The sequence below is a fragment of the Dermacentor albipictus genome, chromosome 6 (assembly GCF_038994185.2).
Source record: "Dermacentor albipictus isolate Rhodes 1998 colony chromosome 6, USDA_Dalb.pri_finalv2, whole genome shotgun sequence".
Lineage (NCBI taxonomy): Eukaryota > Metazoa > Arthropoda > Arachnida > Ixodida > Ixodidae > Dermacentor > Dermacentor albipictus.
Window position 1 is genome coordinate 24,576,615 of NC_091826.1, and position 13,033 is coordinate 24,589,647.

Sequence of the window (13,033 nt, forward strand, 5' to 3'; positions counted from 1 at the left end):
TTTCACATGTGTTCCGTATCATCACACATACTGCTGACACTCATTACCATAATAATCCAGTGAGAACAATCCGTTCCATCCAAAATTATGGCCACGGTATGTTTCAAAATAGTGGAACTTCGCATATACCGCTTTGTAAACCGAAGGTGATTGCAAAAGCAGTGAAAATATCAGAATTAAAACAAATAATAGATGAATGAGCTTATGAGGTAATCTTGCAACCACATGGTGCGGCACCTTGGTGTCTGCCATTATTTAGGCGCTAACTGCCAAAATACGTCAGTTTCTCCTCACAAGAGCAGATAAGCGCCTGCACAATGGGAAGATTAACGGCTGGCACAAGGAAGCGAAGCCGGCTGGTCAGTCACCCAGCCCAAGCGCACTGCTGCCACCAGTGGCACAGACAATCAATCAATCAATCAATCAATCAATCAATCAATCAATCAATCAATGAAATCAGTCAATCAATTTTATTACATCAGCTACAGTGGTTAGTGTAATAAACCAATCTCTTAATTTTATCTTTTGTCACAAGCGCGACGACCACTGTCGAACCTGTAGCACGAACAAAAGCTGCGATATGCAACAAGTTCAACTCGAAGCCCATGTACGGCAACTACTGCATGCTTGTGAAAGATGGCTTAATTGCATCGCGCGCCTTACAACCTGGACGCTGTGAGTAGCAGTCTGTCTTCTCTTTTTGTGTGAGCTGATGTGATGAGAAATTAGGCACTCTCAAGTGTTTGATGTGCTCCAATCATCACTGCATGCGTCGTACAGATTGTATCCTACTCTGTAAATGAGGTCTTGTGCAAACAGCATGAACACGGCAAAATAAATACACCCACACAGACAGCACCGACACAAGGTATTCCTTAGAATGGGTACACACCCACTGCCAAATACTGAGTGGTTAGTATCAAAGAAAATGAAATATGTCAAAGAATCCATTACATATATGATGAAATGTTCTTGGGTATCCTATACTTATCGGCATGGATTTGTGACTAGAATATAAACAGAATTATGCTGTTTGTTTGTTTGCTTCCAAGAGTGACTCATACCCACTATGGGGGTCAATCCGCCTTTTGCGATGCATTGTGGCGCCACTGTGCGGTGGCCACGAGAAACGATTTGGCAGGCGTCGCTCTCGCCGCGACAGACAGCCGCCGCACGCGAGACACGTGTGCAAGCAAGCAGCGTGTGAGTGAAAACCGCAACAACGTGTGCGCACAGTTTGTCGCCGTCCGCTAGCCATGGAGCCCGCTGGTGACTGCTTTGTACCTGGAGGTTTCTTCAGCGTGACGAACGGCTGGAAAAAGCGCTTCGGTAACGTCAAAATACCCACGGAAGCGCAGCTCGAAAAACACATGGTGTCGAGCGGAGCGCGCTTCGCGCGACAGCAAATGAAAGGAACGATGTTCCAAGAAGAAGGATACGTGCGCAACGTCATGTACAACGACGTGTCAGCAGAATCCACGTGCGGACTTTTGCGTAGTATCTGCCTACCGTCAATGAAAGGCGGCTATTACATCGTGCACGCCGCGATTTCCAAGGCGTCGGGCTCCATCCTGGCTGGTCATTGCCTCTGCCCCGCAGGGTGAGCAAGCTTTCTATTCTACATCTGGAGCGCGACCTGCATGAACCGCGTGCTGGACATTTAAGTCTGATGGGTTAAATTTTGGAATTCATAACTATACCGGCCCTGCCGTTTTGGGCTAGCTGTTTGCTTATATAAAGGTACGGTTGCTTAAATGTTGAAAAAATACACATACTGTAAATGAAGAAAGCGGGGAGTTCTTGTTTTTGCGCATTTGCATGTATACCGATCGACACGGTCGTGCAGCATACCAATTTGCACTTGTCTGCGACCGTACACAGCCTTGGATTGCCGGTATCACACAGTACACTATTTAGAGGCATATAACGAGAATGACTTCCAAGTTTGGCTGTTTACTGTAAAACCGCTAGTTGTACCTAACTTCGTGCCGGCATAGCTGTCTGACAAGCCGCATCGCATCGTTCAATGATGCTGTTAATGTGTGCACATGGTGTTACAAGGCCAACGCGCGAGTGGTGGTGTGCGGCTCATGTCTGAGATTGGCGCATGTATTTCACGTTGAGTGACGTGAACTTAAACCCGTTCTTTCGAATTCATAAACACTTGATCCCATCTTTTCCTTGATGAATACCTGTTGAGCATGAAAACTCATCTCCTCTTCCATTTTATTCTTGCAGCCTGAGCGGCACATGCCAACATTTTGTTGGGTTAATCCTTCATGCCATTCACTTGGCGCAAAAGGATGCGGCAACGTGCACGGAAGTTCCATGTGCTTGGATTGTTCCTGTCCAAGGTAAGAATGCTACTACTTAGCAAGCATTAGTTAACATAGGAGGCGGCAAAAGTGCCTAAAAAATCTGTGATCACACTTCCGGCCCCTTTCTGCAAACGGTTCTTTGTGGCACCGTGTTGACCATTTAACGTGTTGTAAAGTTTGCATTCGTGGTAGCAGCTGTTGAATATCAACTCATTTACACAGCTACATTGTTTACAGCGTACATGAGTATTGGTATGTGGACAAATACAGGCTACTGGTTTTAATTAAGAACACATATTGGTGTCGCTTCATAAATTCTTAACTACAAGACCTGCATAGAGAAAAAATAATCCCAAACTGCAACATTTAATTTTCTTACAATGGATGTGGTCGTTGGCTAAACATCACAGGAAGCACTTAAAATTTCGTTATTGTACTTGTACAAACAAAACTTTTTTTTTCAGTCAAAAAGCATGAGCCACCTCTGCCTCTGCAAGACATCACTTTTCACACAAGGAAACATGAAGGTGCGAAAAGGCGGCGGTTTGATCCACTGCCAGGGCTCTCACCGAGTGACCCATCTCTGCTTGCTGCCGATCTCGAAAAGGTGGCAGCAAACTGCCTGCTTATCCATTATATGAGCAAAGAAAACTCAGGAGAATCACTTGTAAGTGCTACACTTAACTCTGCATGCTTGTGATCTGTTAAAATAAGAGTTAGCAGTGTTCCATCAGCATGTGACGACAGACAGGAACAGTTTGAGAGCCCCTTTTACTGTGCTTTTATGCGAAGTACAGTTTGCATCAGTATAACACTAATGTCAGTAGTGTTTATATACGGTGACTTTCTTTTTTATCTCACTAAACAATCTGCAAGCTTAGCAATGAGATGATGCAGCAAACCTGTGATGTAAGTCTTGGTTAATTGAGGCAACTAAACCTCTTTAAAGCCAAAGTTATTTTAAAAATTCTGGCAGAACCTATCTCGTGATGACTGAAATAATGCGAGAGCATTCATGCACATATACACTGTTAAACTGACACAAACATCTGTTCAACTTCCATTCTATAGCTTGTCTTGTCCATGACAGCAGTAAGGGACTGTGAATTCCAAAGTGTGATACATTTAAGGGCTTTCAAATGCTGTGTGCCTTTACAAATGACAAGACCTTTGACGCCTCCTGTAATACTGTAGGTATCAAGTCGGTGATGAACTCCCCAGTGCCTGCTTCATAAATTCTTATAGCCACATGTGATTCACATAATTATCATGCGAGACTGTCCAATCACCTGCAACTTATGCAGCAAAGCATGTGAGTATAGCATGCTGGGCAAGTCTTATTAAATTATCTGTACATAGTTTCCTTAGTTACGTGTATTAAGTGTCCCTTGATTTTTCATACCATGCTTTATAGCTGAATGGAATAACTTCTCTACACAGAGCTGCTGAACCTAATTTTAAAGAATTTTAAATCTTGCGTTGGCATATCTGATGTGCATTGATTACTGTTTACCTCTACGTATGGCTTGAGTTTTTTCTATCCCCTTCTGCAACATGCACATTATTGCACTTTCATATTTACATTTGCTCTTGATTTACAGCACATGTTAGCACGAGTTCATGTCACTGCATCTGAATGTTTTTTTTTAATTTTCTAATGCTAGTAAGCTTGTAGTTTGCTTACTTTCAAAACTGTTCTTTGCTCACCCTGAAAGAAGGCATTTAGAGTACGAATAAATAAAATGTGAAAAATGATTCAGAAGTACAATACTGAGTTTGCTTGTTTAACAACCATGCGCAATAAGGCATGCCAGGTATGAGACCACAATCTGAACCTATTTTGTTGCGCTTCTCACCACTGGCGCAATATGATGCTGTCAAAGACCTGTTTACAAAATCCTCAAATCTTTACTATGCTGCTTCGTATATTTCAAGCTGCACTACTATTCAAGGTAGTCACTAAGCTAACATTTGCATGTTATCTGCGCTGTCTAATGTAAAGCACTATATTCCAGGATGAACACAGTCCCAGTGAAGTGGCACCAGAAGCTTCAGACACTCCACTGGTCCCAGACATTGAAGACATCCACAGTGAGACCTGTCAAAGACTCATACAAGAGAGGTTTGATGGCAAGAAAGTCCACTTCCTTGTTTATTACTTTTTTCGCAACTTTTTGTCTTGGCACGTGTCATTCTGAGGCTGTCTCATTTATATAAGAATGCCCACCTATGTCTCTGGGCATCACCTTCACAAATATCCCACTGAGCAGCAGATAATGCAGCAGTCACTTTTAGACTTAGTGTCTTGTCATTTCTTAACTTTTACAGGGCTGTCGCATAACTCGATGTGTGTGAGCACCCACAGGGTCCTCAAACATATCTGCTTCATCTATGGCATGTTTGTGAAGCACTGTGTGAATGTATAATGGATGTTCCTTTAGCATGAGTCCATCACCTGGATTCATGCATGGCATTTGTCATATATATATGTTGACTGTGTTTTAGCAGAGCATGGAATTGAAAGCATGCACATTTGTCTTGCTCTTCTTGTTTTTAGGCATGTTTAAATACTTGCAATACTGAACCAACTCTACGATTTAGCTATGTTGACCAGCATAATTAGCGAAAAAAAAAATAAAACATAATGAGCACATGCAAGTTACAAGCTGCAGAAAAATTCTTATGTCACTGTGAAAGTAAGCTGTACAATTTTGTAGGAGATTAGTATCTACCTACATTTTAATCGTTGCAATATGCAGTTGTGTCATTTGACACAACCTAAGTACTTTCGCCTCTTTGAGTAGGCCTGTAGGGGTTTCTTTGTAGGAGTAAATAAAAGCTAACCTAATGGTATTAAGTTTCTGACAAGTGATTCAACATAAAAGAAAGTAAGGCGTGCAAACACCAACAAGAGAACTAGACAACATGGCATTTACTTAGTTTGGTTCTCTTGTATCCATGTTTGCATGCGTTACTTTCTTTTAGTGCGATTCGCTACCAACTAGCTGAACTTTCTCTCATTTTAAGCTTCATTTCTAGTACACTTAGCTCCTATCTGCAGTGTTTGTGTTGTCTGGTTCTCTTGTGTCCATGTTTGCACCCCTTACTTCCTTCCACGATGAATCCCCACCAAATAGCTCAACATTGCCATGACAAGTGATGCTTTGTTGACGTCATGCTACTTCTCATTGCTTTAATACAATGTAATGCTTGCTGTACGACTTGTAAAACGGATTCTAAACCTATAAATTAACAATACTGTTTTTTTTGCAGCTATACAGGCCCTCTCGGTGGACAGCAGAGCAGTTCTCGAGTCAACGATTGGACAGGCCGCAAATCCAACCTGGCACATGGAGCGGATTGGTCGGCTAACTGCCTCAATGTTTAAAAGAATTGTGTGGTGTTTGTGTAGCTCTGCGAACATTAGTTGCATGTTTTGTGCTAACTGTTGCAGCGTTAACGAATGAGTGCTGGAGGCGGTACTTTGTTGCAGTGATGTTTGTGGTGGTGATTTGGAAGTGTGGTCCGCAATTTGTATGGGTTGCTGTGATGTGCTGTTGTTTGCCGTGCGCTTAAAAGCTTCAAACTCGGCTCGTAGCTCGGCTAAACTGTTTCGAAGTATTTTGTTTTCTATGGCAAAATGAAAAGAAATAGCATGGCCTAAGCAAATTGTGTAGCATTGGTGATAACTATAGCCGTTACGTCTATGGACATAACAAAATAAATGTGCAGTGTACATGGAAGATAACTGAAAAAGCAGTATCATTTATTTAGAGATGGAAAATACAAATTTCCTCAGAAGGTAGCACAGTAGACAGCGTCGTCGTAAGTACACGTGATATAGTATGAGAGTACACTGTTGTTACACAGTCTGGTCTCTTCTGGTCATAAGCATGGTAAAGGAGGCTCATTTGAAGTAGAGATGTGCGAGCTGGCTACTTGTTCTCATTATTGATTGAAATGATTGGCTGTAGAAAATTGCACAAAAAGGCGCAAGTCCTAAAAATGCTGTCAATAATGTCGAGCATGTTGATTGGCAGTGGTTTGTCTAAAAAATGAAATTCTTTGATACGTCTTATGACTCGCTCAACATGGATCCTAGCGCCAGCTATTTTTCGGGTGGCAATCACGTCACTAGCTGACAATTGGTTCCCCATTTTAAATGGTGGCATGTGGATTTGAATAGATGGTGGAAAAACGCCCTCCAACCTAAAGCCTTTGTCGACCATCACACCGTCCCCCGCATCTAATAAACCCAGTAGGCCCGATTTTTCGACAACTTCGCTATCACTAACATGCCCACCCCACAAATCTGGCACAAATGAAACGTAGCCATCTGGTGTTACCCCAACAAGTGCTTTGAACGTGTTATAATGCTTGTACGAGGAGAAAGTATGCCTCTGTGCCTGTAGTTTTGAAGGTCTTTGGATTCTCACCTCTGTGCAATCAAGGATGACTCTAGTGTTTGAGAAGTCACTGAATGCCATTGGCATGTGCCTTTTGATCTCTGCTAATGTGGGAAACCTTGTCAATGCTGAGAGCTCTTTATCGAGAAAAATTACCCATGTACAAAAGATGCGACTAAGGCATGACTGAGAAATTCCAAAGATTCGAGCCACTTCCTTGGCACAAACACCAGTCCTGAGCCTATACAGCACCATGAAAAGTTCTTCGCGCTTGGAGAGCTGTCTTTCCTTTGCTTGTGTTTTTCCTCCATCCCAATAAACCATGCGTTCTGCATTTTTTTCAATGTGCTTAAAGAGTGCTTCAAACTGTTCCTTACTTTGCAGTCCTGTATAAAACTTAAAAGACGATTTGTGAATAGTATCCACAGAAAACGTGCAGCGTTTTAGCTTTCTGCATTGCAGTTCTAGATCCCTGACTTTCCGTTGTAATGCCACATTTTCAGTTAATAGGTGGTCAGTGTTCTCCTCTCTGCTTAAGGGCGTTGGCTCTAGGACCTCCTGTGGCTCAGTGAGCATTGGGGATGTTGCAAGCAGCAAGAGTGCATCAGCTGCTCCTTCCTCGTCGAATGAAGAGTCTGCACCTGCATTTGCATCAACAAATGCAATAAAGTGACGCTATTGCTTTAGACACAATTCATTGAACACTGACATTTACTCTGAGCATTCGCACTTTGTGCGGAGTGCACTACTCTAATGACCTGGTCACCTGAAAGCAAATTATGGATAATTCATATGTCGCAAACGTGCAAGACTCGCAATGAGCAACATAAGGTGAGCCTCAGAAAACATTTCCAGCTGCATAATGTGACAGTGTGCTTGCCATTAGTTCAAAAGCCACTGCTCACCCTGAACACAGGACGTGTCTGGTTCCCCATCACTGAGACCTTTACAAGTTCCTCCTTGACCTGAAACCTCTGTACCTGTGACGTAAAGTGAGTAATACAATAGTATGAGTACACACAAAAACGCATGACTCGGATAGGGCATTAAGTGTAGTTCTTAGGGCAAATATCACGTTTCACCACTGCATATATTCCTTTATAGTGTGCCATAGTGCTTGGCGTACATACACAGGCAATGGGGAGGCCAACAGAATGTCAGTTTGCATACGTGTTTTACCCACATAAAGTATATGTACACCTACAAAAATGCCAGAAAATGGCCAGTATGCCCGGAACCGGTGATACCTGTTGTTGGTGGAGCGCCTGTTTTCCTCTTGGAACGCGCCGCGGTACGAACATGGCGGTCGACCGCGTCCTTCTTTCTGAACTGGTCTGTATACACGAACAGCGTCGGTATGAAGTCCGGATGTCTGGGTGACAGTGAAGGTGCCCCTGGAATGTGTCCGTTACACAATAAGACGCGCCACTCGACTCCAGAAAGCGCAGCACGGGAAAATGAGCCATAGTACAAACCGTACTACATCGCTATTCGCTAAACGAACATAAGCTTTCTTCAAGAAATATTACTATACTCGGTGTCGACAAGAATGATGAAACGACAAATAGCAGCGATTGCTAACTAGCACCATCAGCTACTTAAACAGTGCACGCCGTTTCCAAATCTGCCCGGCAGTGCAGGCGCGCTTGGCTCCAACAGATAACTACGCCGACATCACGAGCACTCGCTGAACGCTTATGAAGTAGTAAAAGTGTGCACGGTGTAAAGTTGCTAGAGACGGCGTTCTAGCGGCGGCCGCACAGAGATGACAGCAAAAAAACAAAGTAAAGCACAACGCGGCGGCCGCACAGAGATGACGACAAAAAAGAATTAAAAAAAAATAAAGCACCGCGTTTCACTCGGCCGGCTCGCGCGAGCAAGAGATCGTTTGTTTCGCTAGCTCAAACACATTTGCGTCTTTCTCGAGATTATTCGTATGAGTCAGTAACGACAAAAACAGAGAACTACGTATGTGGATGCATACCTGTCACAAAGTGCTTCCCGCAGAGTCGAGATGCTGCTGACGGCTGCCATGGACGCCCTTGCGCATCTTGCCGCTTCACAGCCCTAATCCAGGCTTCACGGCGCTGTCGATCTCGTTTTACCGACGGAAATCGGAAAAACCGCACTGTCCTGCTGGGAATGTCACGTGAACTGCAGCCGTACGCGACACACGACATTGGCATCGCGCCAAATTTCGATGTCAATATGTTAGGAAGGCGTGCCGTGCGCGCGGCAGCGAGAATAGCGCAGCTGAGAATCGCAGCGCCTGCCCCGGCCGTCCGCCGTCTGCTCTAGCGCCTGCCAAATCGCTTCGCTCCTCAGCCGCTAGGGCACTGCGCATGCGCAGTTCGGCGTCGCAAAAGGCGGATTGGCCAAGAATCGGGGTGAGTTAAGCGATTATTCGAGTCTAAAAAGAAACACTTTTGAGAAATATTGCATAGCTAAAAAGGAAGAAGTCTAATAAAGAGTTTAGAATTTAGCAAGGAAATCGTCTTGATTCAATTACAATCAAATCTCGTTAATTCGAACTTCCGGTTTATTCGAACTGATGCTGTGGCCCCGTCAAAGTTATATGTGTATTCCAGTGGACGAAAACGCCCGGCAATTCGAACGCACAAGCATTTGCGACGGTTAATTCGAACATGCCGCGCTCCGACAATGCTCTCAGCAGCGCGCCAAATCACGCGGCTTCGCCTCTGACCAGCATTGCTCCGACCCTGCCGTAGAGGAAAAGCTTAGGCGAGACCCCTCAGCGCCCCACGCTTAAAAAAAAAAAAAACGCTGCGAAAATGTTAGCCTCGCTCAAACGGCAAGGTCGCCATATCTGCGTCGCGCCGTAATGCCCCAGCCCCCCTAGCGGCAAAAGGGGCGCCGCGGGAGGGATCAGCCCTGGGCCTATTTTTCGCGGCTCGCCACAGCGGCAAGTGAGCCGCGAGCAGAGGAGACCAATGAGAGTGGCCCCCTACATTGACGTACGCGTGAAAAAATGGTATAATGCGGACCCGCCCGACCGCTCTGTTCGTACCAGTAACGCCAACTCTAGGCAGTTATCCCTACACCTAGGGGTTTTATGGTGTGTTTAGGGATTTGGCGTCGTTCTCGAAGTATATAGGAATTTTTAAAAATGCAGTTATCTCGCCATTTATGCCACTAAGCATTTTCTCAAGTACCCACGCTGACTTTAGCGAGGTCACTGGGACCAACCAGCTGCTTCTTAACTCTAGCAATACCAGTGGAGGTGGAGCCGCGCGTCCGGGAGTGCATCTTTACAATTGCTAGTAAGTGCAGCGGCGCGTTTGTTGTAAATAACACTAGAAGCTGTTGAAGAGTGAAGTTGGAATCATAGACTCACTTGTGTGTCGTGAAGCCAACCTTTGTCACAGTGTAAAACATTTCTTTTTTCCTAGTAAACTTCACCCTTTTGAAAAATTTTTTGAATAGTTTTGCTTGATACGATCACGAGTATCGTTTGCACGTGATGTTGGGAGCTTATACTAACTTGTGTGCTGTGAAGCCCGCTTTTGTTAGTGTAATAAAAATCATCCTAGTAAGTTATACTTTACTGACAAAAAGGTTTTGCATGGTCATGCATTATATGATCATAAGACTCACTCGCCCACACAAAAAAAAAATCACTTTTTAGCAAGTTTTTTTTTCATTTTTTCGCCGTCTTAAAGGGTTAAAGGGGGAAAAAAAGAAAAAAAATTACTTACGATTACGATACTCTTTAATGTTTTTTTCATTTTTTCGCCGTCTTAAAGGGTTAAAGGGGGAAAAAAAGAAAAAAAGATTACTTAAGATTACGATACTCCCTAATGTGAAATTTGAGCACAGCGCCGATCTGTCAGCAGACGAAGGAAAACGCACGCAGAGGGAAGCAGCGGCAACTCCGCTGCTTCGGTGGCAGTCTTCAGTAAAGTTATGGTGGCTAGAAGGGTGCAGTGTGACGGGCGGGAGCCCGGGGGGAGGGGGGGGGGGCGCACAGAAGCGATGAACGTTGTAGATGGCGACACTTGTCGCTGGTGTGCAGCTTTCACGGCTTTTGAAGGCAGCTAACCCGCACGCCGCGTTTGCAGCTCAGAGATGCACCATCATTGCACTATTAAGACGGGTGACACTTCTTCGGATAGCAGAAGATGGAAAGACGTGTTATTTGCAGCACCGGAAGGCGCAGCATATAGCCATGCGATTTAAAAAAACGAGGGAGGTCACATTTGAAGGCCACTCTGGACGAGTTGGTTTTTACTAAAAGGCTTGGTGTAAGCGCAAGCGAATGTGGGACCGTGAACACAAACACAACCCGAAACGCCGACTTTCAACTTTTGTAATTCGGTCATCCGCCGCAACTATAGCCAGTAGGCTCAGAGAAAATCGTATACACGCAAACAGACAAAAACAACGATGAAGCTGCACGCATTACTGCGTCATTCAGTTCGCTTTCCGCGTCCGCATGCACCGCCAACGTGCCCTTTAAAAAGGTTTAGCTTTGTTTAAAAAAAAAAAATGTACATATGTGGGCGCTTTGGCGAACCTCAACATGCGCTAAAGATTTTCCATCACTGCTTTTGTTGTACAGGACCACAAGACAAGAGGAAACACTTCCATTACATAGTACGGTAATCCACATGCGCACATCAGACCGAACTTAGCCGTATGCTCTACGTCACTCTCCTTAACTTCAAATATATCTGGCGCTTCCTTTGAAGAGCCTTGCCCTTGTTCAAAGATTTTGTGAAAAAGTGCAGCCTAGTTAACACTACAAACTGGATAATTTTTGCAGTACAGCTCTTTGCGATGGAACTCACACCCCTCTTAGGCGTAGTGTTAAACTGCTCAAGAACTGCATAAAATAATGCACACTGAAAGCACAAAGCTCCTCTGTTGAAAAAAAAGTAATGTGAATGCATCATCTAGCACTTTAATGAGCGTGGTTAATCTCATCCGCCCACCTAACTTTCTGCCGCCCCGTTACGCTTCCCTTCCCTTGGAATCCAGTCCGTAACCCTTAATGACCATCGGTTATCTTCCCTCCTCATTACATGTCCTGCCCATTTCTTTTTCTTCATTTCAACTAAGATGTCATTAACTCGCGTATGTTCATATAGGAGGTTGTGGCCAATCCTGCACTGGTGAGAGTGGGTTGCCGGTTCTGGTCACCGGGATAGGCCACACACTCCAGGCCTGTATGCGCAATTTTATCAACACGCGGATTTTTTTTTTAATCCGGTGGAAAATTGCCGGCACCGGGATTCGAACCACGGACCTCTTGTACGCGAGGCGGGTGTTCTACCTCTACGCCACCGCTGCGCTCTATCCTCTCAACTCCCTCGCAACTCCCTCACCTTCGACCATTCGACGGTCTCTGCGCGTGCCGGCCCTGACGGCCCGGCGCCAGCTGCCCGCTCCCTGAAGTTTCGTTTTCTGCCGTTGTCAGGGGGAAACGAGCGTTGGCCGGCGGGGGCAGTTTCGTGGTTCTCGCTCGCTGTGTGCTTGCGCGTAGCGATATTTCATGACTCGCACCATTTGTGCACCGGGCTATGGTGCACGCATATATATAGTTCAAGAACAAGTCCTTCTTTTAATTCGAACAATTTTCGGGCCCCTACGATTTCGAATGATCGAGGTTCGACTGCATGTACTTTACAACAGCTGCACCAACCTCCCTATGATAATGTCCCAGAGAAGAGGCTCCCCAAGATAGCATATCGGTAATCGTTATATTCAATCAAGCACCATGAAATTGTCCTTCTACACTGCAGTTATTTGTTTTCCTAGTGGTGAAAAACTGCGACATGACAGGGGGAACAATTGTTCTATTGTCTCATCGTCACCATAGTATGAGCACAAGGAGGAGGGCGCCAGACCATATCGACGCAGATGATAGTTTAGTGCACGACCGGCTTTATTATAAAGCCGGTCGTGGTTTAGTGTAACTATTCGAAATCGGAATTTGGTAAGCAGGACTTCAACTTTTCTGTTACGGCAGAAGTTTGTGCTCCAACGAAATAGGAGGTATCGGTAACCATAAGCAGTTAAATTTGTTAATGATACGATCTAAGAGGCTTGCATGACTACACGTCTCCTAAACCTAGCGGCAGTTATGAAAGCTGATACAGGAAGGATCGGGAGAAGTGGACCACTAAGAGCCGGCCTATAGTTCAGCTTCTTTGGCTTGTGGCTCACACCCACTATTTCATATGGGACAAGCTTCGGATGGAGATATACGCAAAAATTGCCTAAGCACGCTTTCCCAAATATTTAACTTGACCTTAACACGATGGCGGATCTCCGGTTAGAATCGTAATT

The 13,033-nt window shown here is 44.7% G+C and overlaps 2 protein-coding genes across 2 annotated transcripts; one reads left to right on the forward strand and one right to left on the reverse strand.

Moving 5' to 3' along the window:
* The first annotated feature begins 778 nt into the window (after positions 1 to 778).
* LOC135896481 (uncharacterized) lies at positions 779 to 7,072 on the forward strand. The gene is made up of 5 exons (XM_070540174.1): positions 779 to 1,600; positions 2,239 to 2,354; positions 2,783 to 2,985; positions 4,334 to 4,440; positions 5,592 to 7,072. Exons 1-5 carry the CDS (start codon positions 1,257 to 1,259, stop codon positions 5,704 to 5,706), a joined length of 885 nt encoding a protein of 294 aa, XP_070396275.1. The 5' UTR covers positions 779 to 1,256; the 3' UTR covers positions 5,707 to 7,072.
* On the reverse strand, positions 6,064 to 9,002 carry LOC135896480 (uncharacterized). Its single transcript, XM_065424881.2, has 4 exons — positions 8,709 to 9,002; positions 7,972 to 8,118; positions 7,630 to 7,704; positions 6,064 to 7,365 (listed from the first exon to the last, which is right to left on the reverse strand). Exons 1-4 carry the CDS (start codon positions 8,908 to 8,910, stop codon positions 6,254 to 6,256), a joined length of 1,536 nt encoding a protein of 511 aa, XP_065280953.1. The 5' UTR covers positions 8,911 to 9,002; the 3' UTR covers positions 6,064 to 6,253.
* Between the last annotated feature and the right edge of the window lie 4,031 nt (positions 9,003 to 13,033).

What these genes read in the sequence shown, in the direction of transcription:
- LOC135896480 (XM_065424881.2), bottom strand. Translation starts at nt 8,910, where the DNA reads ATGCCAATGTCGTGTGTCGCGTACGGCTGCAGTTCACGTGACATTCCC. An exon ending in CGGGAAGCACTTTGTGACAG is followed by an intron (nt 8,119 to 8,708) that starts GTATGCATCCAC and finishes GACACATTCCAG; the next exon opens with GGGCACCTTCACTGTCACCC. An exon ending in AGACACGTCCTGTGTTCAGG is followed by an intron (nt 7,366 to 7,629) that starts GTGAGCAGTGGC and finishes ATGCAAATGCAG; the next exon opens with GTGCAGACTCTTCATTCGAC.
- LOC135896481 (XM_070540174.1), top strand. Translation starts at nt 1,257, where the DNA reads ATGGAGCCCGCTGGTGACTGCTTTGTACCTGGAGGTTTCTTCAGCGTG. An exon ending in CATTGCCTCTGCCCCGCAGG is followed by an intron (nt 1,601 to 2,238) that starts GTGAGCAAGCTT and finishes TTATTCTTGCAG; the next exon opens with CCTGAGCGGCACATGCCAAC. An exon ending in CAAAGACTCATACAAGAGAG is followed by an intron (nt 4,441 to 5,591) that starts GTTTGATGGCAA and finishes TTTTTTTTGCAG; the next exon opens with CTATACAGGCCCTCTCGGTG.